The 22,302-nt window shown below is 52.0% G+C and overlaps 1 protein-coding gene and 1 long non-coding RNA gene across 5 annotated transcripts; both read right to left on the bottom strand.

Annotated features, from left to right (window-relative positions):
* Positions 1 to 4,160: 4,160 nt before the first annotated feature.
* LOC108583849 lies at positions 4,161 to 8,193 on the bottom strand. The gene is made up of 2 exons (XR_002523329.1): positions 7,605 to 8,193; positions 4,161 to 4,656 (listed from the first exon to the last, which is right to left on the bottom strand). It is a non-coding gene; the product is annotated as an uncharacterized LOC108583849 (long non-coding RNA).
* Positions 8,194 to 8,482: 289 nt separating this feature from the next.
* LOC108580392 (vitamin D3 hydroxylase-associated protein-like) lies at positions 8,483 to 21,426 on the bottom strand. Of its 4 annotated transcripts, XR_004184967.1 has the most exons (8): positions 17,951 to 21,426; positions 17,568 to 17,717; positions 17,097 to 17,230; positions 16,256 to 16,462; positions 14,219 to 14,343; positions 14,008 to 14,131; positions 10,665 to 10,708; positions 9,162 to 9,569 (listed from the first exon to the last, which is right to left on the bottom strand). XR_004184967.1 is itself a non-coding variant. In XM_031668243.1 (5 exons), exons 1-5 carry the CDS (start codon positions 16,284 to 16,286, stop codon positions 8,990 to 8,992), a joined length of 390 nt encoding a protein of 129 aa, XP_031524103.1. In that variant the 5' UTR covers positions 16,287 to 17,212; the 3' UTR covers positions 8,483 to 8,989. The 4 variants fall into 4 exon arrangements, 2 of the variants coding, with proteins under 2 accessions (XP_031524103.1, XP_031524099.1); XR_004184968.1 differs by lacking the exons at positions 9,162 to 9,569; positions 14,008 to 14,131 and having other exon boundaries at positions 10,671 to 10,708; XM_031668243.1 differs by lacking the exons at positions 14,008 to 14,131; positions 17,568 to 17,717; positions 17,951 to 21,426 and adding an exon at positions 8,483 to 9,139 and having other exon boundaries at positions 9,530 to 9,569; positions 16,256 to 17,212.
* Positions 21,427 to 22,302: the final 876 nt, after the last annotated feature.

Below are 22,302 nucleotides of genomic sequence, written 5' to 3'. Positions count from 1 at the left end.
ACTTGCTGGTGCTGATGACAGCTCTCCATCTATCCCTTCTCTCCCTGCCCCTGCTACTTCCTGTCCCCCTCTCCCCCAGCAAGGGCTCAACTCAGCTCCTGTGACCTCACCCCAGTATGGTGGTTGCCTAAAGACTTCCATCTGATCTGTATGGGAGGTCCATATCTGGGCTCACTGGCCCTGCCGGCCCTGCCGTCTTTGTCACAGCCTCGTCCAGGCCAACATGTCCTCTAGCTCAGCTTACTCCTTCATTCATTCTTTCAGAAACATTCAAGGACCTTCTTCCAAGAGCACAATACCCAGCAACATGGACAAGGCCTGGCCCTATGGTGAAGTCAGGTCTGGATCATGGAATTGAATGGGGTGTGTTGCCAGGCGTCGTGGGACTAATGCCTGTAATCCCAACACTGGGAGGTTGAGGTGGGAGGATCGCTTGAGGCCAGGAGTTCCAGATCAGGCTGGACAACACAGCAAGACCCATGTCTACAAAAGATTTAAAAAATTAGCAGGGCATGGTGGCATGTGCCTATAGTCCCAGCTACTTGAGAGACAGAGGTGGGAGGATCACTTTAGCCCAGGAGGTTGAGGCAGCAGTGAGCTATGATTGCACTACTGCACTCCAGCCTGGGTGACAGAGTGACACCCTGTCACTAATAATAATAATAATAATAAGTGTATTGTGTTGAGGCTAAGGCAGCACAGAGGCTAGGGAGGCCTGGAATCACAGAATGGGTAGGGAGAAGGCAGGAAAAGCATTTCCAGAGGAGGGAACAGCTTGAGCGGGTGGGGAGGAAGCAGGACTTTCTGGTCCCACTGGCGCCGGCTGGTCTCCCGGTTTCTCTCTCAATGCTGAGAGGCTGCGCATCATTTTCTACATAAGCCCCACATCACTTTGTCCCTATCCTCAAGCCCTCCTCCCTTTATTCGTGGTCATGCTGTTCAACCATCATTCTTACCTCCACTCTGGACAAAGCCGCGGCCTCCTCCCCAGTTTCCTGCCAGGACGGCGGGTCCCTCTGCAAACTACGCCCAGCCCAGCGCTGCCTGAGCCCCAGATCTATCCCCAAACCCTCAGTCCAGGGGCCTCCTGCCCAGTGCCACGGTCAGCAGTGCGGAGGGCCTGCGTCCTTACACAAATGCCAAGGGAAGGGGAACAGGGCCTTGGAGGTCTTGAGACCCCACCTCTCCCTGCCTGCTCGGGGGAAGGGAGGGACTGAGCCGCCTTGGCCCCGGTCCGGCCCTCCGCGCATCTCGCTGAATCTCGGTCTCTCCCCGCCTCTCCTTCGTGTCCCAGACTCTCCAGTCCCGGCCTCTCTGGCTCTCTCCCGGTCTCGGGCTCCGTTTCTCCGTCTCTCTCCCTCCCGAGGCCCCCTCCCCAGCCGGGCGGGGTAGATCGCTCCGTAAATAGGCGGATGGCCCGGGGCGCTGCGGGCGCAGACACTCGTTTTTAGAGCCGGTAATTGACTCCTTTCAGTTGATAATTCATGGCTTGCATATGCGCTTTAATGCGGGCGCCCCAGGAGGCGCGGCAGGCGGGGCGGGAGCGGGGCGCGGGCCTGCGCGGCTGCCCGTCCGTCCGTGTACGCGGGAGACGTGGGCGCTCCCACCCGGGCTGCCTGCCCAGCGCTCCCGAGGCCGCGCGCGACGGAAGGGGCGTGTGCTGGGTGGGACGCAAAGGCCGAGCGGTCCCTGGGCGGCGCGGGGCCTACTGACTGGTCCTTCAACTGAATGCGGGCGGGGGCATGCGGGCACCCCTTCCACATGCAGCCAAAGGGGAAACTGAGGTTCAGAAAGGGGATAGGTCTTAGGCAGAAACGAGATCAGAATTCAAGACCCTCTTCCCGGAACGTCCTAGTAAGGGCCCTTAGCTTTTCTAGAGCTCCTCACCCTGAGAATGCTCCTGTTTCTCAGCTAAATTCCTCCACTGGAGTGACCCACCCTGTTGCTCTCTCACAGGCAGCTCATGAGGCACCGCATGAGGGGCTGGCTCTTCCCCGTGAATTCTGGGCACAGACACCCAGACCTGAACAGGCCCCTCACGCCACAGCGACTGGGGAGCGGGAGCCTGAGTCCCTCCCACCTGCTCCCTCAGTTTCTGAGGGTCTGTGTCATCCTTCTGCTGGGCAGACGTTATCTTCAGCCCCGTGTTACAGATGCTTAGAGAAGCCGGAGATTTGCACAATGTCTCAGAGGAAAAAGAGTAAGAACCTGGACCCGTGTGTACCCGGACCAAGCCCTCCATGGTGGAAGGGATAGGAGTGGGAAGGGGAGGAGGAGACATATGGTCCAGGAGGTTCCATATGTACCCACACATGGACCTCAAAGAGGCCCCCATATCAAGACAGCAAATGACATCCACAGTCACAGATCACGGAGTGATTTCAGATGAAGATGGTGCTGGCAGGTAGTTGTCAGGAGTCAGAGGTTAGGGGTCGCACTGAATCTGGCGCTGGAGGTGGGGAGGAAAGAGGTTGTTGACTCCAAACATCAGCTCAGAAGATACTAGAGAAAGCCCAGGCCGAAAAGAAGTCTGCGCCTAGGATAGGGCTTCCCATTTATTCAGTCCTTCGAGCCAGTATCTGCCACCCCTTTTCCCCAGGCTAATTTCAGCCAAAAGAGAATTCTACCTCCTACATCTTAAAATCTGCAAATATTTAACCTGAAGCCAAAGTGCCTGGCTAATTCCTGCATCCCTCTATCTCTGTCCCTCCACTCCTTAGTTTCCCCCATCAGCGCAATGGAGCTTGAGCAAAGGATCTCACTGGAGACTTCGCAGCGACAGTGGGTCTGAGAGCAGAGAGCAAGGGCTGTCTGGGCCTTGTGAAGCTCAATGCTGCCCCCTGGTGCCCAGAATACCGCAGCCAGCAATGGGATGCAGGAAGAAGAGGCAGGAGATCTCCCACCTTTTCCAAGCTACTCAGACCTGGTACAGGGCAGGGAAGACAGGGCACCAGCCCTACTAACCCCATCTGAGGGGAAACTCTAAGCTCCCTCTCCTGCAGAGATCTCAGACTCTGTGGTAGAGTTGATGTGGGGGGACAGGTGACGTCAGCAATAGCCCTGCCCATCCTGCACCTGGACACCCCAAGTGGTTCCTTCTATGGGAGACAGAGGCAGGGTTGCCCCCTCTGCTGTGCAGTTCCTGGAGTCTTCATCTGAGTTAAATTCTTTCAAGTCAGGCTTTTTTCTGCCTGAAATTTCACATTTGTGTTCAGAGGGGGTACTCAAAAAATGTAGCGTGGATGGATGAATTCCATTCCTTTGCATTGTCTTCAGAAGGTCTGTGCTATTAAGCACAGGGAAAAGTGAGTTTATTAATTTGCATAGTTGGCGGAAGTAGGGCTACAAAGAGGAATGGGATGGGGGAAGGGAGAGATTTGATGGGAGGAGGATCTCAAGAGAGTTCAGATGAGGGGAAAATAATGGGGGGGGCGGGTTATGTTGGAGGGATCAGGAAAGGCTTTCTGGAGGAAGTGGTATTTGATACAGGGTTTGAAGGACAGAGAAGACAGCAATGGGGTCCAGGTGGAGGGAACAGTCTGAACAGCGACACAGAGCCAGAAGAAGCATAAGGTGGGCTTGTGCTGGTGAGAAGGCTCCAGTTTGAGGCAACGGAAGGAGGCAGTGCTGTGGTGGAGCCATGGGAGACAAGGCTATGGAGGATCCTGAAGACATGCTGATGTCAGACCCAGGAACTGGTGTTTTGCGGCAAAAGCACTGAACTGTGAGCCAGGGGTTTAGGTCCTAACCCAAGCTCCACTATGACTGGGTTTCACTGTCTCAGCCTTGCTCTCTGGAGCCCTCTCCAGACGTCAGTGGGAATCATGGCAAGTTCTTAATCAGGGCAGTGCCTAGAAATCACAGCTCACAGAATGGTCAAGCTGGTAGGTACCACAGACCTTATCAAATCTAACCCCCTCAATGTGAAACTCAGATGAGGAAACTCAGGTCCAGAGAGATGAAGGAACTTCCCAGCATCACACAGCAAGTCAGGGACAGAGCCAGGACTTGGACCCAGATCTCCAGCCTCTTTGTTTGGGGCTCTTTCCCCACTGCAGTCTGGGGTAGCATCAGGGGGACTGAGTTGGAGGAAAGCAGCTGGAGGCAGAAGACCTCCAGGAGGTTACAGCCTCACCCAGACCAGAGATTATGAGGCCGGGGCCAGTCAGAAAATGTTTATTGAGCTCCTCACGCTGCTCCCCATCCTGGGCCCATCTGAGGAATACTGAACATCCACGCAAAGGGACCAACAAATAAAAGGAACCTGGTGGGGTTCCAGAAGGAGGAGACATAAGGAGGACATGGTATTCATGAGAAGGAAGGGGCATCAGGAGGACACTTGGGTGAGGAGCTACAGGAGTAACACCAAGAAAATGTTTAGAAGGTCTCACTATGTTGCCCAGGTTGGTCTCAAACTCGTGCCCTCAAGTGATCTGCCAGCCTCTGCCTCCCGAACTGCTGGGATTACAGGTATGAGCCACCACAACCAGCCCCATGTTTCTTGAGCTGTTACTCCGTTAAAGGAGCCTGTCACTTGGGCCCCCTCTGATTCTTGACCAACGTGTTCACCTCCTTCATGAACCGGAGACACATCTCTTCCCATGGCAAAGCAATGCACTGCACAGCCACCGGAAGTCCGACGGATCCTCTCACTGCCTGCCAGGAGAGAAGGTCGGGAACTCAGAGCCTGCTTCCTGCTCACAGGCCCCTTGCCTGGCTCTGTTCATCACCCATGCTATTCTGGGCCTCTGTACCAAGGGTGGGTCTAGGTGATGCTTTAGTCCAAACATCCCTTTCCCAATCGATATTAAGGTAAAGATGATCTAGCTCTCAGAATTCCAGGCTTCCTAAGCTCTTGGTGAAACCTGAAAAGACTGTTCTGATTTTATTGTCCATAGTGCTCCAGGGTTAACATGTAAAACTTGCTCCCTGTGCAGAATGCTGATTATAATGATGAAAGAAAAAGCTGAGCATCCACCCAATGTTCAAGCAAGAGAAAGAAGAGCGTGCTAATCCCTGATCCATAGCCTGGTTACCCTTCCACAGTGAAAGCATTGCCTTGGCCCAAAACAGGCCCAGGAACACGGGGGCTAAGCCTTAGTCCCCGCCATGAAATCCAAACATCCTTTTAGGAATTCAAACCTGTTTTCTTTGCTTTCTGATGATATCATTTGAGGCCTTATTTGCCTTTGTCTCTGGAGTCAGATCACCTCCTTCAAGTCCTAGCTCCTCCACTTCAATTGGCTGTGTGGCTTTGGCCCTGTCCCTTAATCTGTCTGTGCCTCCATTTTCCTCATTTAAAAAACCTCACAGGAGACTTATGGAATTTAATGATTTAATATTTATACATGGCACTTTTAAACAGCTCCTGGAACAGAGTAAGTGCTCAAGACACATGAGATAGTGTCATTATTGTTATTTTCTCAGAATTCAGGTCAGCAGTTCCACTGGGTAACTCTAGCACTAAAATCAATTTCCAGAAAAAGTAAGTTACTTAATGTCTGACTCAGATACGTGCATATGTTTCAGAGTCAGCCTCTTTCTCTTCCTCTATCTTCTTCTCTCTCTCACCAAAGTCAGGTGTGTTATTTTAGACCCTGCAGTTAAATATTTGGTAATATTTTCTTTCATGAAACCACCTTTGACTTACTAATCATAGTATTTATTGAACACTTCCTACACATAAGACCTTATGCAAATTGCTTCATTCTCTTTTTCAAATTAATTAACCTTTAGCACAACCCTACAAAGTAGATGTTTTTATTCCCATTTTCCTGGTGAAGAAGCAGAGGTCCCAAGAGAGGTCATATCCAGAGCAGATACACAGTAAGCTCATAACCAGTGGCTTTTGCCCTGCTCTGCCCTCCCTGCCTCTGCGATCATTTTTACCTACAGCAATGCAAAGAAGTCCAGGCGCAATGGCTCACACCTGTAATCCCAGCACTTTGGGAGGCCAAGGCAGGCGGATCACTTGAGGCCAGAAGTTTGAGACCACCCTGGCCAACATGGTGAAACCCCGTCTCTACTAAAGTTACAAAAATTAGCAGAGTGTGGTGGTGCATGCCTGTAGTCCCAGCTACTTGGGAGGCTGAGGCAGGAGAATCACTTGAACCCAAGAGGCAGAGGTTGCAGTGAGCCGAGATTGTGCCACTGCACTCCAGCCTGGGCGATAGAGCAAGACTCTATCTCAAAAAAGAAGGTGAAGGAGAAGGAGAAGGAGAAGGAAGAGGAGGAGGAGGAGGAAGGAGGAGAAGGAGAAGGAGGAGGAAGGAGGGAGAAGGAGGAGGAGCAAGAGGAACAAATGACAATGATGATGATGCAATGATGATAAAATGATGATGACAATGATGGTTGATGATGATGAAATGATGATGATGATACCGATATAATGATGATGATGATGCACCAATGACAATGATGATGATGATGTAATGATGATAAATGAGCAATGATGATGATGACGATGATAATGATGATGATGATGATGCTAAACATAATGAGGATGATGATGGCAATGATGCGATAATGATAATGATGATAATGATGATGATGACAATGATGATGATGATAAAGATAAAATGATGATGATGATGATAAATGATGATGATAAATGATGATAAATGATAAATGATGATGATGATAAAATGATGATAAATGATAATGATGATGATGATGTAATGATGATAAATGATAAATGATGATGATGATGAAAATGATGATAATGATGATGATAAATGACAAATGATGACATTTGATGCACGACAAATGACAAATGACATTTACCATTATTAAAATGATGATGATTTACGTACGATGACACGATGATGATGATGATAATGATAAAATGATGTGATGATAAATGACAATGATGATGATGATGCCAATGATAATGATAAATGATGATGGAAGGATGAGCAAGGAGGAGGAGATGATGAGAATGATGATGATGGAGGAGGAAGGAGGAGAAGGAGAAGGAGGAGGAGGAGAAGGAGGAGGAGGAGAAGAAGGAGGAGGAGAAAGAGGAGAGGAGGAGGAAGAGGAGGAAGAGGGAGGAGGGAGGAAGGAGGAGGAGGGAGTGGAGGAGGAGGGAAGGAGGAGAGGGAGGAGGAAGGAGGAGGAAGGAGGGAAGGAGGAGGGAGGAGGAAGGAGGAGGAAATGAATGGAAATGGATATGGAAGGAAGGAAGGATGGAAATACGGATGGAAGGAATGGATAGAACTAGGCCCTAGTTAGTCCCCTCACAAGTGTGGAGAGGCTCGAGAAGGAAACTGGAGATCCGAAATTTTGTCAGAACTATATCTCCCACTTTGTAGGAAAGCCAGCTCCCCTGTCCTGACAGGCACCGCGCCCGCGGGAAAGTCCAGGAGGTTGTACAGGGTCATGTAAGACTGGCTTTCTGCAGGAAGATCCAGATAAGCCCAGGAAATCGTCAGCGCAGACTCAGGTGCAGAAGAATGTGGGTGGGCGCCCCCTCCCGGTCCTTCTGGGAACTTCAGCGCTCTGGGCTCGGAGTAGCCAGTTTGCGTCAGGAGTCATCTTGACAATGGCCTCAAGCTCTCCCCAGGGTGAAGGGAAGGAGGGAATCTGCATTGCAGAAGCCTTACTTAGTGCCAGACACTGTGCTGGCCTCATCACATTGCTGATTCCTTGAATCCTCTCCACTCTGTGAGGTGGGGATTACTCTTGACTGTGTACAAGTGAGGAAATCGAGGCGGCAGGATTAGGGCCTTTTCCAAGGCTACACAGCTAGCGGATGGCAGAGGATTCAGCCCATGCTTTCCTGTGCACCGGACTTCAAGATAGTAGGGGTGTACAGCGCCACCTGGAGTTGAAAGGACAGCTCTTCTGCAGCAGCCAGCAGTGTGTAGGGAGAGTCAGGCGTGGGATGCGCCTTTGGCTGGCCACGGTGGGGGGACCCAGGAGGACATGTTCTTAAGGTCAGGGGAGAGGAGTCAGGTTCGGATTTGGAACTGAGTTTCATCCTGCCTTGGACAGCACCTTGGAGACCAGCACCTGTGCATGGGACCCAGGGATGCCCCAGATACTACCCTGTCCTGAGCCCATGTTTTGGGCAGGCTGGGCTGAAGACACCTTTTGAAGTGGGGCAGCAGAGAACATGTTAAGAGTAAATGGATGGGCCGGGCAGGGTGGCTCACGCCTGTAATGCCAGCACTTTGGGAGGCTGAGGTGGGTGGATCACCTGAGGTTGGGAGTTCAAGACCAACCTGGCCAACATGGCACAACCGTGTCTCTACTAAAAATACAAAAATTAGCCAGGCATGGTGGTGCACATACCTGTAATTCCAGCTACTTGGGAGGCTGAGGCAGGAGAATTGCTTGAAACCAGGAGGCAGAGGAGGTTGCAGTGAGTCGAGATTGTGCCACTGCACTCCAGCCTGGGTGACAGACCAAGACTCTGTCTCAAAAAAAAAAAAAGGAGTAAATGGATGTGCTAAGTGGAAGAAGCCAAACACAAAAGCTTCATACCCTTTGATTCCATTTGTATGAAATTCTAGAAAAGGCAAAACTATGGTGACAGAAAGCAGATCGGTGGGTGCTGGGGTTAGGGATAGAGTGAACTGCAGAGACATGAGGGAAATTTGGGGGTGATGGAATATATATCCTATAAATTCTAAAAATATATTCTGTATTTCTGATTATAGTGGTGGTTATACAACTGTATACATTTGTCAAAATTCATCAAATTACACTTAAAATCGGTGAATTTTATTGCGTGTGAATTATACTTCCATACAGTTCAAAGTGAATGGAAATTGCTAACAGGTACAAGTTTTCCTTTCAGGGTGACAGAAGTGTTCAGACATTTTACAATGGTGGTGGTTGCACAACATTTTGAAATACTAAAAACCACTTAATTGTACACTTTAAAATAGTGAATTTGTGTTATCTGACTTTTATCTCAATTTAAGAAATATTTTTAAAAAGTGAATGGAGACAGAGAGCAAGATCATAGAGGCTGGGGCAGGACTCAGGAGTCCTGGACTCCCAGTCTCAACCCCACCAGGACCCATTGTGCTAGGAAGGAAGAGCCTATATAGAAGGCAGAGCCCAGAACTGGCACCAGCAGGACATCCAGGTCCAGGGACCTCCACTTGGCTATGAACTCTTGCTGATATTCCTGCAGGGACAGTGAGGGGTGGGAAGGGTAGGACGAGCAGGGGTTACTGTTTGCCAGACAAGGTCAGATGCTGCCAGGCAGCACTGAGTTGCACACCAGGAGGAAGTCTCAGGCTATGAGCTTCGGCCTGAGATACCTGTGGAGGTTCAGGGTCTTCCCAGGGACAGAGGTGAAGGAATGGGAAGCTGAATCTCAGGTCACAAGGATTTTGCGGACAATGCTCTAGGGAGATGGACCAGAATAACTTCTGAGGTCACCAAGCGCCCCCACCCAGGTCCAGTTGGGCCTCCTCTGCAGGCCAGGCCATAACTCTGACCACTCAGGGCACTACCCAGGTGTCTGCAGCCCCGGCTCCAGCAGCCCCTCAAGGTCTTCCCAGGCATGCATTACCTCCACTGCTGTGTGCTGCTCCCGCAGTTTCTTGGGTGTCCTGAAAGAACGAGGAAGACTCTGAGAAATTCAAAGGTCAGCATGGGAGGGACCCCTTTTATGCAAATGGGGACATGGCACCCAAGGCCTCAGTGCACACTGCAAATCAACTGATGGGATGGGAGTGACGCTGTGTCTTGTCCCCTGGCCAAGACATCTTGCCTGCCCAAGGTCCCCAAGAGTACACATCCTCTGGTCAATCCACCCTTCGTTCCACCGGTCGCAGGAACTCAGCTCCCTCAAAGGCCACAGGCTCCTTACCCTAATCTGTGAAGCACCCAGTTAGCCCTCAGGCCACTCCAACCCAATTCTGCCCAGCATCTCAACACCAACCCCACCAGGCCAAGCCCAACAGCAAACCCAAGCCCACACCAGAATCCTCTCCCAACCTCATCTCTAACCCTAACTCTAGCCCCACCCCAACTCCAACCTCAGTCCCAACCCACTTCCAAATCTATCTTTGCCCCAACCCCAACCCAAACCGACTGCAACCCCAGCCTCAGTCTTAAGCCCAACCCCAAATAAAACCTAATCTCAACTTCAGCCCCACACTTTACCTCAATCTAGCTTAGCCTTAATTCAGAATTTTTTTTTTTTCCTTGAGACAGAGTCTCTCTCTATCACCCAGGCTAGAGTACAGTGGCACCATCTTGGCTCACTGCAACCTCCACCTCCTGGGTTCAAATGATTCTCATGCCTCAGCCTCCCGAGTAGCTGGGATACAGGCACATGCCATCACACCTGCTGATTTTTGTATTTTTAGTAGGGACAGGTTTCATAATGTTGTCCTGGCTGGTCTTAAATCCCTGGCCTCAAGTGATCCTTCCCGTTTGGCCTCCCAAAGTGCTGGGATCACAGGCGTGAGCCACCACACCCGGCCTTAATTCAGATCTTAACTCCAAATCAAGTCCCAACACCAATCAAAAGTCTCAATATAACGCTAATGTCAGGCATGATCTTAAAACACTAATTAAAGTCCAAAATCTAAATAGTTCCCCCTCTAAGTGGACACCAACTCTAGCCACATGCCCCTCCTCAATTCCCACCATCCCATGGACAACCCTTGTGGGTAGAAGCTGGCCCTAGGGAGACTCACCCCACTCCACGAATCTCTTCAAGATGCTGGCTAGTTCGGGGATCCTAGAGGGGGATGAGATGGTGAGTTCAACTTCAGAACCCACAGGGAAACAGCCAGCCTGCCCAGGAGGGGGTCCAAGAAGGGTGGCATGAATCAACACACTGACATGGAACCCTCCGATCCTCAACAAGCCTACACCACTTCACCAAGCCCTGAGCTTCTCCAAGCTCACACCAGCCCTGCAGCCCTCCAAATGCCCTTCCCCCTTTCTGAGCCTCCTCTCTGAAACCCCCTCCCCTCTCTGTGAGCACCCTACTCTTTTAGCCCCATCCCCTTCTTTCACTATTTTTTTTAATTAATTTTTTTTTTAGACAGAGTCTTACTTGTCACCCAAGCTGGAGTGCAGTGCACAATCTCAGCTCACTGCAGCCTTCACCTTCTGGGATCAAGCAATCCTCCCACCTCAGCCTCCTGAGTAGCTGGGACCACAGGTATGCACCACCATGCCCAGCTAGTTGTTTTTTTTGTTTGTTTTTTGTTTTTTTTTTTCCCATTCTTTTTAGAGAATGGAGTGTCACTGTGTTGCCCAGGCTGGTCTCAAACTCCTGGGCTCAAGTGATCTTCCTTGGCCTCCCAAAGTACTGGGATTACAGACAGGAGCCACCGTCTACCCAGCCCTTCATTCTTCTTCCCCATTTTGAACCCCTCTCTGAGCTACCACCATTCTCTGGGCCTCATCCTTCTCTCTGACCCCACTTCCTCTCCTTCTGTGGGCTCCCTCTGCTTTCTGAGCCCTTCCTACTCCCTGTGCCCCTGCCCTTCCAAAGCCCTCCCTAACCAGGGCCCGCATTTACTATGTACCTTGGGAACCAGGCCAAGAAACACTTGACAGGGTCTGGCAGGCAGAGCTGGTTGACCATGCCCTTTACGCTGGGATCCACAATGTCCCCCTCTCTGAGGAACCAGTCACAGATGGGTCAATCACAGCCTTTAGCCAATGGCCTGCCCCCACAGCCAACCAACTTCTACTCCATAGACAAGAAGAAGGCCAAACCCAAAGATGCGCTTCTGCTCTCAGCCCCACCCCCGGAACAGGTGCATCCTAAAGACAGGCGCAGTGGGTGGCTTGCTGCATAAGGTCACACTGTTAGCCAGAGCCATCCCAGCCCAGGCCCCCAGTTTCCCTCCTGGGACTCAGGTTGGCTCCAGCCCCCTCCCCTACCTTGTTTCCACCATGCCCCACCCCTGAGTCCCAGCAGATAACGTACAGCTTCTCTAGAAGAGTGGCCCCTCCATCAGTAAACATCCCCCCTGCATATAAGTCTTTGATGGCATACTCTGCCCGGGGGATGGAGAAGGGGATAACCTGGGGAGGCAGAGGCAGAGTCAGGATCTGGAGCTTCCCCAACCCTGCCTGGTTCTCTGTCTCTGTATCCCCCAAGATTTCAAGAGGGATGCCACATCATCTGGTACATCTCCATCCAGCTCAGTGCCTCAGCATGCATGGGAGGCCTGTGTCACTGGTCGCTCTCCTGCCACCCCACTCCCTCACCCCACACACAGATGCGACAGAACAGAACGAGAGCAGCCCTCATTTCCTTCACGCTTCACTGTGACCCAGCCAGCATGCCAAGTGCTTTATCTATGGAACCACATTTAATCTTCACAGCCACCCCATTGGGTAGAAAACAAGCCCAGGGAATTTAAAAGGCTAGCACAAGATCACATCATAGAATCTCAAAGGGGAAGTGAGGCCAGAACAAGCCACTGGAGGCAGGGGAGGTGGGGGTAAGGCTAGGGTGGGGATTTTGGAGACAGAAAGCTCCTTACAGCCCCTTGATGGAGGTAACAGAGACCCAAGCTGAAGGAATTACAGGAGTGAGTTCCTGAATCTCCACCCCTGAAGGAAGAAGACACAAAAGCTTGATGCCTTCCTTACAGGGTAGGGCTCACCCTATCCCCACCTCCACCCCATCAGTCTTCTCCAGGAAGCACAGGGGAAACACAATTATCTCAGCACCTCAAACTCAGATGTAGCCACCTTTGTCTCCAAGGATGGCCCTGCCCAGCATCCTCGCACTGGCTCGGTCTCTCTCTCACCCAGGACCAGGTGAAACTATCTGGTGTCATGCATCCTGGGGCAGCCAAGAGGTGGCTGCACAGCCCTGGCCATGCTAGGGGATGGCTGGATGTAACCATCTGATTCATAGTAGCCGATTCGAAGGGGCTGGTTACTGGTGTAAACCTGGGGGCACAAGGGGATGGGTGGAGCTCAGAGGAGAGACTGGGCTGGGGCCAAGGTGGCCCCACTGTCTCCAGGAACCAGACTTTAAGGGCAGGGCCTTGGTCTACAGCTGTCCTCACCAAGGGGGGAATCCACGTGGACACCCCAAGACCCGCAGGAGCCTCCCTATATACTCTCCAGGCTCTAGGTGCTCTGGGGAGCCCCCTGGAAGAAGGAGAAATAGATGCGATAGGTGATTGGGCGGATGGGGTGGATAGTAGATAGATGGTAGACTGACTCCTGGGTGGGTGGGTGGATGTATGTATGAGATGGTGGGTAGCTGGGTGGGCAGAGGGTTGAATGCATATGTGGGTGAGTGGATGAATGGATGGTTGGAGTTGAGTGGGTGGGCAGGTGAGTAAGTCATGCATAGACAAAAATATCTTTAAGCTAGAGAAATGTTAGGAGAAGATGAGGATGGAGATCAATAGGGGCAAATACCCAGATTAGGGTCTGGGGTGGAGGGCCCCTAGTCCTAGGAAGTGGGGTGCTGCCAGAAAGGCTGCCACTCCTCACCCATCACACACTGCATGTTTGTAGGGGCAAATCATGGATGATATACAATGATCTCAGGTTGATAATGCTAGGAGGGGTGTAGGGAATCGGAGGAACAGACATTGCCAGGAGGTAGACAGAAACTGCCCTATGGAGAGGGTTCTGCTGGGTTCAAAGCCAGCTCTACCAGTTACTAACTACATGATCATAGGCAAGTCATTTCACTTCCCCTCAGCCTCCCCAGCTGTAAATGGGAGGAGCACTGCTCATTCTGTAGAGTGTTAGGATGAGACACATTGAGCCTGGCACACAGCTGGTACAAGCAAATGTTGTTGAATGAATTAACGAATAAATGAAGGCTGCTGTAGACAGAAGGGTGTGGAGTGATCTCCCAGCCTAACCTCTTTATTGTACTGATGGGGAGGTTAAGGCCGAGAGAAGAGATGTGACTTGGCCAGGGTTACCTAGAGGGTTAAAAACCTAGCTTAACTGGATGCCACATCCTCTGAACCACACTTGCTGAGTATTCTGCCTGCATGGATTGAGTATATGGCACTGGAGGCCCTCTTTGGGGGCACTTACAGCTATGGCTCCAGATAGCCAAGAGGCCAAAGCAGCTGGCGTCCAGCAGGGGCAGGAAACAAACTGGACTGAGCATGTGGGCTTCTCACTCACTGTAGCCTGGGGTGGGTAAGGGGGTCTTCACCTGGGAAGGTGAGATGGCAGACAGGTCAGGGAGGAATGATGGTAGGGGGCAAGGAAACTCCCAGGTCTGCTCTCCCACCTGGCTTACCTCCTCCCTGAAGGGCATCCGGGGCACAGTGGGGTCCAGTCGGTACATGTCTTCAGTCAGCAGGGTTCGCAGGCACAGCGCCAGGCTCTCCACGTCCCAGGCCATGGGGACCGCCACTGTGGTCACTGCACAAAGAGGAGGGGAGAGAAGCAGGCACCTCTCATTTTGTTTGTTTGTTGTTGTTGTTGTTTGAGACGAAGTTTTCTTCTGTCACCCAGGCTGGAGTGCAGTGGCATGATCTCTGCTCACTGCAACCTCCACCTCCTGGGTTCAAGCAATTCTCCTGCCTCAGCCTCCCCAGTAGCTGGGATTACAGGTGCCCGCCACCACACCTGGCTAATTTTTGTATTTTTAGTAGAGACGGGATTTCACCATGTTGGCCAGACTGGTCTCGAATTCCTGACGTCAAGTCATCTGCCCGCCTCAGCCTCCCAAAGTCCTGGGATTACAGATGTGAGCCACCGCACCCAGCCAGCAGCTCTCATTTGTTCTGCCCTGGGCATCCCAACTGCCTGGCCTCAGAGGGTGGGTTCCAGGGTCATGGTCAAGACAAAGGAAGAGATTAAAGCTAGATAGCAGGACAGAAGCCCTTCTCAGAGGGCCAAGAGTCACTGGACAAGGGGAGGCCGGGTGGGAACCATGCAGTCCCTCTCCCAGTCATCATCTGTGGGGCTGATCTGTCTGGAGATATAAACTGAGCAAAATGTCCTTGGGAGAAAGACGGGCAGGTTCATCTTTAAATGGGGTGACCACAGGCACAGACCAGGACTTACCCAATTTTCTCCCCTTGATGGCAGAGGCAATTCCAGTGTAGCTGCAAAACACTCCCACAGCTCAGCATGTGAAGGGAGGTGCCGGGGTGCCAGGAGGCTTGAGCTCCCCCAGGGTGCAGCTCAGAAAAATAGGAGCTGCTTCAACCTTCCGTGACTCTCTACTGCTCACAGCATAAAGTCTGATCTCTTTGACTGCCTTTCAAGGCTCTAACTCTCCATGGCTTCCCCTTCTAGCCCTTCCATACGTGCATATTGCTGCAGGCAAGGTCAGCCACTTACACACTATCTTACAGCCTTCTACACGCCACATCATCTCTGCATGTCCAGCCCTCAAAACCACGCTCAAATGCTGCCTCCTCCAGGAATCCTTCCCTTCCCTTGCCCTGCTCTGAAAGTCAAGAGTATAAGCTTTTAATAAATCTCTGTTGAAGAAAATGTCAGCTTCCTCTTGTGCATTCCCACAAGCTCTGACCCTCTCTTAGAGACCTGATCACTTTCTGACTAAGTCATTTCTGTGTCTAAGAGCACAGCAGGGGCAGGGGCAGGGGCTGGGTCCAAGAGTGTCTGTGTCCCCAGTATAGGTGCCATGGTGTGGGTACACAGAGTGGAGTTGAGAGATGGGTGGATGCATGCATGCATGCATACACGATGAATGGGTGGATGGATGGATGGATGGATGGATACAAATGTGGATTGATAGACGGATGGATACACAAATGGATGGATGGAAAGATGGATGGATAAATAAATGGTTGGAAGGAAGGGTGTGTGTAAGTTTTTCAAGGGCTACCCAAGTAGCTAGTACCCAAGGAACTGTTATGTCTGACACAGTAAATACTCAATAAAAATCTTTTAAATAAATAGTCGTTGAATGGTAAAATTAATTGATGGATAGAGACTGAGATGATGACCACGTGGTAGTTGAATGGATGACGGACGGATAGATAGATAAATGGACAGATTGATGAGTGAGTAAGAGAAGGGGTATGTGGATGGAGAGTTGTATTGATTAATGAATTAATGAACTGATGGATTAATGAGTGGAAGGTCATTAATTACTTCTACATTAATTACATTGCTGCTGCCTGGACAAAACATGGTATGTTTGGCATGGCTACTGCAGGAGTTATTTGAAGCCCTCCTATCCACTTCCCCTAGTACTGAGCTGGGTAGATGAAAGTTGATGGGAGGAGCAGACCCCTCTACTTCCCCTAGTTCCTCTAGGCAGGTCCAAACCCACCCCACCACCACCATCAATGGGTACCTGAGGTGGGAACCTGCGGTCCAGAGGCCATAAACACCACAGAAGCTGGCTGATATGCAGATGCTGTCACCTGTGTCAGTACCCATGTCTAGGATGGACCCTCTTTCTGCCATCAGAGCTCCCTCTCCCCGTGAGGAGCCCCCACATGTCTTCTTTAAGTTCAGTGGGTTCAACGTCTGGCCATAGATGGGGTTGCTGCACTCAAAGCTAAGGGAAGCAGAAGAAAAGGAGCTGAGAGTGAAAGCCTCACTGGGCAGACCCCTCCCCATATGGGGGCCAACCACCCTCCAGAGTCGACCCCAGGGCTTCCTGGGCTCCATGAGCTCCTCCCTAAGGCTGAGGCTTCCTGGACTCCCTTCCAGCTGGAGTGAGGGGCCGCTGCTGCAAGAAAGACCAAGATCAGACACCAGCCATGACTCCTAGTATTAGGACCAAAGAGCCCACAGCTCTGCCATCAGAACTGAGAACATGTTCCTCACGAAACATAGATGCTCTACAGGCTGAGTAGGGAAGGGAGAGAATAAGTGATGGGGAGAACAATCAAAGAGAGAAGGCTGGATAGAAATAGAACAATTTGAGAGAGAAACTGAGATAGAAACAGAGTGTAGCTTTACAGAACCTTGGAGCCCGAAGGGCCCTTATAGACTGTGGAGTCCATCCACATGTTCTACGATAAAGGAATTCAGCCCCGGGGACAGAATGGGCTGGCCCAAGAACCCTGGTCTCTGAAGTCTGCATGACTAGCCCCCTCCTCACCCTCTGCCCTGAAATGGGACTTTAAAGAGCTGTTTCAGCCCTGGGCTTATCCCAGCCCAGATCCCAGCTAGCCCGCTTCAGAGACCTGAGCAGCGTCTGTGGGATGTTGGTCTGAACAAAGGGGATGGCTCCTTGGGCCTTGAGCACTTTCACAATGACCCCGTCCTCGGTTGCAGGCTTCTCCGGGAACTGGGCCAGGAGGCAAGTAGAGTCATGGCCCTGCAGGGAAGGAACATTACCTCCAGCCATGAGGGTCAAGGGGGAACCACCCAGCTGGCTGATTTTCAGCCCCACTCCACCCCCACTCACACACACTCTCACACCCTTGGGGACACAAGCACGGCACTTCATGGATGGCAAAAGAGTGTGGTGGCTGAGAATTTGGGGTTTGGAGCCCAAATTCTGGGTTTAAATCTCAGTTTGCCACTTTGTAGCTGTGCAGTTTTAAATGACTCGCCAGTATCACACACTGAGCTCCCCAGTGTCACACAGAGCTCCAGGCTGGTGGCACACGCGTGCATATGCACATTCATGTGCGTGTACACCCCATGCTCACCATGCAGTCATAGGTGTCCTTGAGGCTCATGGGGACCCCATAGAGAAGACCTCTCTCACTCGTCTTAAGCTTCTTCAATGCCTGCAGTTCCTCCTTACATTCCCCCAGGAAATCCATCAGGTAGTTCACCTCCTGGTGCACCTTCAGTGCCTGAACAACAGTGAAGACAGCAGATGACAGCCCCAGGTGAGGCCAGGACCAAAGCAGGGCACTCGGTTGCTCTGGCCCCTCCTACCACCCTGAGGTGACTGTGGCATGTGCCACCTCATAAGTCAGTGGCAGAGTTACACCTGCCCCCCACTCCTCTGAGTAAAACAATGACAGGTGACATCCCCCACTCCAGCCCAGAGCCCCTGGCTTGGACCGTGTGCCCTGGCCACCACCTGCTCTAAGTAGCTACAGAGGATACTCTCCAGACTCAGCTCTTCAGTCCGAAGCTGCTGGGCCAGCTCTGCCAGGGGCAGCTCCAGGATTGGCTGGGGGTCCAGGGCTGGCTCCTGCAGAGATGAGATGGAGTAGGCAGATTTCAAAGATGGACCCGCTAAGGCCCACTCCCACACACTCCACATGACACCCCATACTCCCCTACACGCATAGCTGCACACACATCTGTGTCGCTCAGTACATGTTCCGGCACTCGTGCTTAGCACTGAAAGCATCTGCTGTGTCTCCAGGCTGTCATGAAAACCCTCCAAGGGCACGATGTTCTCCTCTGCCTCTGCCCCCAGTGGCCAGCCCAGGGCCTGGCATGGAGAGGGGCCTGCCCCTTCATGCTGCTCTTCAGAAGGGTCACAACTGGAGTGGGGGTGACTCCATTCATGACATCATGAGGCTGGAGGTTATGGAAGTGAAGTTCAGCCCGAGTGGGTGGCAAGAGAGTTGGCATCATCTTGGCCATGCCCTTGGTCAGCTGGGTAACTGGAGATGGACCCCTGCCCCTCCCATGGCCTACATTTCCTCAGAGAGGGAAGGACTAGGAGTCAATCCTGAGTCAGCCCCTCAGCTGCTCTGAGCCCTGTCCTTCAGGATATGAGGGGAGGCCTGATACCAGCCCCTCAGAACTGCGGTCCTGGGCAGGTGTGACATGACAAAGGTCTAGCACGCAGCAGGCACTCAGGAAGGCAAGTTCTCTTCCTCTTGCCCCCCTCAGCTCTGGTGGAGATCCCGATGCCTCCAAGCTGGAGTACGGGTTGGGCAGGAAGATGTCACAGTGGGCTTTTCTTGGTCCTGGAGGTGGGAGAAGGTGGAGGCAAATAAATTTCCCTGGGAGGTTAGGATCCCCTGGCTCCAGTCTGCCCTCTTTCGTTCCTCCAATCACCCAGTCCTCCCCTCTGCACTGCGCCCCTTCTCACCAAGCGCACGAAGACTTCTCGGTTGCTAAATCTTATGGATTCAAGTTAGTCTTCATCTCATTCCTCAGCAGCGCCTGACACTTTCCCTCCCGAAGCTCTCTATGCCCCCGACTCTGCTGGCCTCCTCCCACCCTCAGGTGGCTCCTTCTCAGTTTCCTGAAGTGTTGGTGTTCCTCGGGGTGTGACCTTTTCTCTCCCTGCCTGCCCACTCTCCATGGGTGACCTCGGCAGCCAGGTGCACCCCAAGGATAGGCACACCACCTGTTTCTCTAACCCAGGCCTCTCTTCCGCCAGGACTCAGACCCCTTTACCTACACCCACATATACACGGACTCCCCAGGACTCACCTTTTTACAGCCAAATCTGTTCTTCTTCTTGAAATTCCCAATCGATGACATGCATGTCACCAAAGCAACAAACCTCAGAATCACCCCAGGTCCTCCCTCACATCCAAGTTCTGATAATAGTTACGCTAGCTAACATAATCATACTAGGATGTGTTCTAACACTTAACAGTGCCAGGCCCTATTCCAAACACTACATATCATCACTCATTGCCTATAATGAGTTTTGGGAGGCCGGGTTGGGAGGATTTCTTGAGGCCAGGAGTTCAAGGCTGCAGTGAGCTATGATCGTGCCGCTGCACTCCAGCCTGGATGACAGATGAGACCCTGTCTCCAAGAAAATTGTAAATTAAAAATTTTAAATATGTAATAACTCATATTACCCCTTGCAACAACCCTAAGAGGTAGGTCACATCGTTTTCTCGTTTCACAGCAGAAGACGACACTGAGGCACAGAGAGCTCCTCTTTGCCCAAGGATACACAGCCAGTAAGTGGCAGAGTTGGACCCAGGCAGTCCAACACCAGTGACCACATTCTTAACCACACGCACTGCCTGCAGGTGGTTCTGCTCCTTCATATCTCCCACCTCGGACCCTCAGGCCTCCTGCCTGCCTAAGGACCTCTCTCTGTTAGCTCATCGGCCTCCTCACTGGCCTCCTTGGCTTGGCCTCTACTCCTCCAACTCAACCTCTTCCCTGCAGCCTGGGCAATCCTTTTAAGATCTTACAAGGCCCACTCTGAAAATAGGTCCCAGTTGCCCTCAGGATAACATTGCAGCACCATTCTCACCAGCACCACTTGCAAAGCCTTCACCGTAAACGTGTAACATGGGTTCCTGCTTCGATGTACACAATTCCCATTGACCAAGTACTCAGAGTATCACTGTGGGGCTGAGAACCCTTGGCTAAATGCTGTTATTAGTGTTTCCATTTCCCCAGTGAAGGCAACTGAGACCCAGAGAGACTAACTCTCTTGCCCAAGGTCAGAGGACAGGGGAGCCTGGGCTTAAACCCAGACCATCCATATCTTAACCACTACCCTCTCCTGGCTCTTGGGGCATCCTGCGGAAGGGAGGCCTTTTAAGGTGCCAGGCACCGGATCAGGCTCTTTCCCTGCTTGGGTCCAGTGGGCCTGTCTCTCTTGGCCTCTCCCATGCATGCTGCTCCAGCCACACTGCCCAGTCCCTCTCCTTGTTGTGCCGCAGCTCAGAGCTCCCCTGCTGGTGTGCCACAGGGACTCTCAGGAGGGTCCAGACACAGATACGTTGGACAGGGCTAGCATTCAGCCAGGATGCCCCGCCACAGCCATGCCAGTGGCTAAACTACTGAAACATTTCTGAGTCACTTGGCAAAAAGCTGTTCTGCTGGGCACCCCCACCACCCCAGTTGTCCTGGCCCCTCCCCGGGACTCCACCCTCTACACAGTCCAGCAAGTAAAGTTAATGCCCAGCCCAGCAAGGACCCTCTAGGCACAGGGACTGTGGAGGGCCAGCTTGGGTTCATCCCTTGCCCTGCACCCTCCAACACTAAGGAGCCCTAGTGGGCCTTGCCAGGGACCTCCCTGCACTCACAGGTCCACGGACGCACCCCAGAGACATCAGCAGCTTCACACCAACCCCCATTTATCTATTTCTACCTGGAGAGAGGACACCCTGGTGGCACCCCTATGGGCAAGTGCCTAATGTGCTCCTCTGGGCCCCTGAGGCCAGTCCTCCCCCACAGCTGCCCTTGCATGGCCATATGTGGGAATGGCAGCCTCTGGGGGACTTTGACTCTCAGGGAGCTTGGGGAGAGGTGGGAAGAGCAGGCAAGGGCAGGGGTTGGGGGTGGCTAATGTGACCTCTGCAGATGGCTGCTGAGACCACAACAGGCGCTTCAGGGACCTGGGAGGACAGAATATCACATCCATCTAATAGAACATATTCAGCTCACCCGAAATACCCACTCATCATGGACAACAACATTAGCTTCATTCCTAAAGTGAAAACAATCACTTGTACAGACAATCCCAACTTACCATGGTTCAACTTACGATCTTTGACTTTACGGTAGTGCAAAAGCGATTGATATACGTTCATTAGAAAGCAGTAAGAGGGCCGGGCGCGGTGGCTCAAGCCTGTAATCCCAGCACTTTGGGAGGCCGAGATGGGCGGATCACGAGGTCAGGAGATCGAGACCATGCTGGCTAACACGGTGAAACCCCGTCTCTACTAAAAAATACAAAAAATTAGCCGGGCGAAGTGGCGGGCGCCTGTGGTCCCAGCTACTCGGGAGGCTGAGGCGGGAGAATGGCGTGAACCCGGGAGGCGGAGCTTGCAGTGAGCTGAGATCCGGCCACTGCACTCCAGCCTGGGCGACAGAGCGAGACTCCGTCTCCAAAAAAAAAAAAAAAAGAAAAGAAAGCAGTAAGAGGCCAGGCGCGGTGGCTCATGCCTGTAATTCCAGCACTTTGGGAGGCCAAGGTGGGGGGGATCACCTGAGGTTAGGAGTTTGAGACCAGCTTGGCCAACATGGCAAAACCCTGTCTCTACTGAAAATACAAAAGTTAGCCGGCGTGGTGGTGCACACCTGTAATCCCAGCTACTCGGGAGGCTGAGGCAGGAGAATCTCTTGAACCTGGGAGGCAGAGGTTGCAGTGAGCTGAGATCGTGCCACTGCACTCCAACCTGGGCAACAGAGCCAGACTCCGTCTCAAAAAACAAAAAGAAAGAAAGAAAGAAAGAAAGCAGTAAGATCCTCTCTTGATTCTCGATGCTGGTCAGTGCCAGCAAGCCCAGCTCCCAGTCAGCCAAGAAATAACAAGGGAAACAGCGGATCCTCTACAGGGTACTGTGTTGCCAGGTGATTTTGCCCAACTGTGGGCTAATGGAAGTGTTCTGAGCACATTTCAAAAAGGCTAGGCTAAGCTATGATGTTAGGTAAGTTGGGTGTATTAAGCGTATTTTCAACTTACGATATTTTCAATTTGGGATGAGTTTATCAGGATGAAACCTCACGGTAAGTCGAGGAGCATCTGTATGGTGTTTGCTGTGTACCAGG

Source organism: Papio anubis, chromosome 1 (genome assembly GCF_008728515.1).
Source record: "Papio anubis isolate 15944 chromosome 1, Panubis1.0, whole genome shotgun sequence".
NCBI lineage: Eukaryota > Metazoa > Chordata > Mammalia > Primates > Cercopithecidae > Papio > Papio anubis.
Note: the sequence above shows the minus strand (reverse complement) of the source record. Positions and strands in the feature narration are given on the sequence as shown.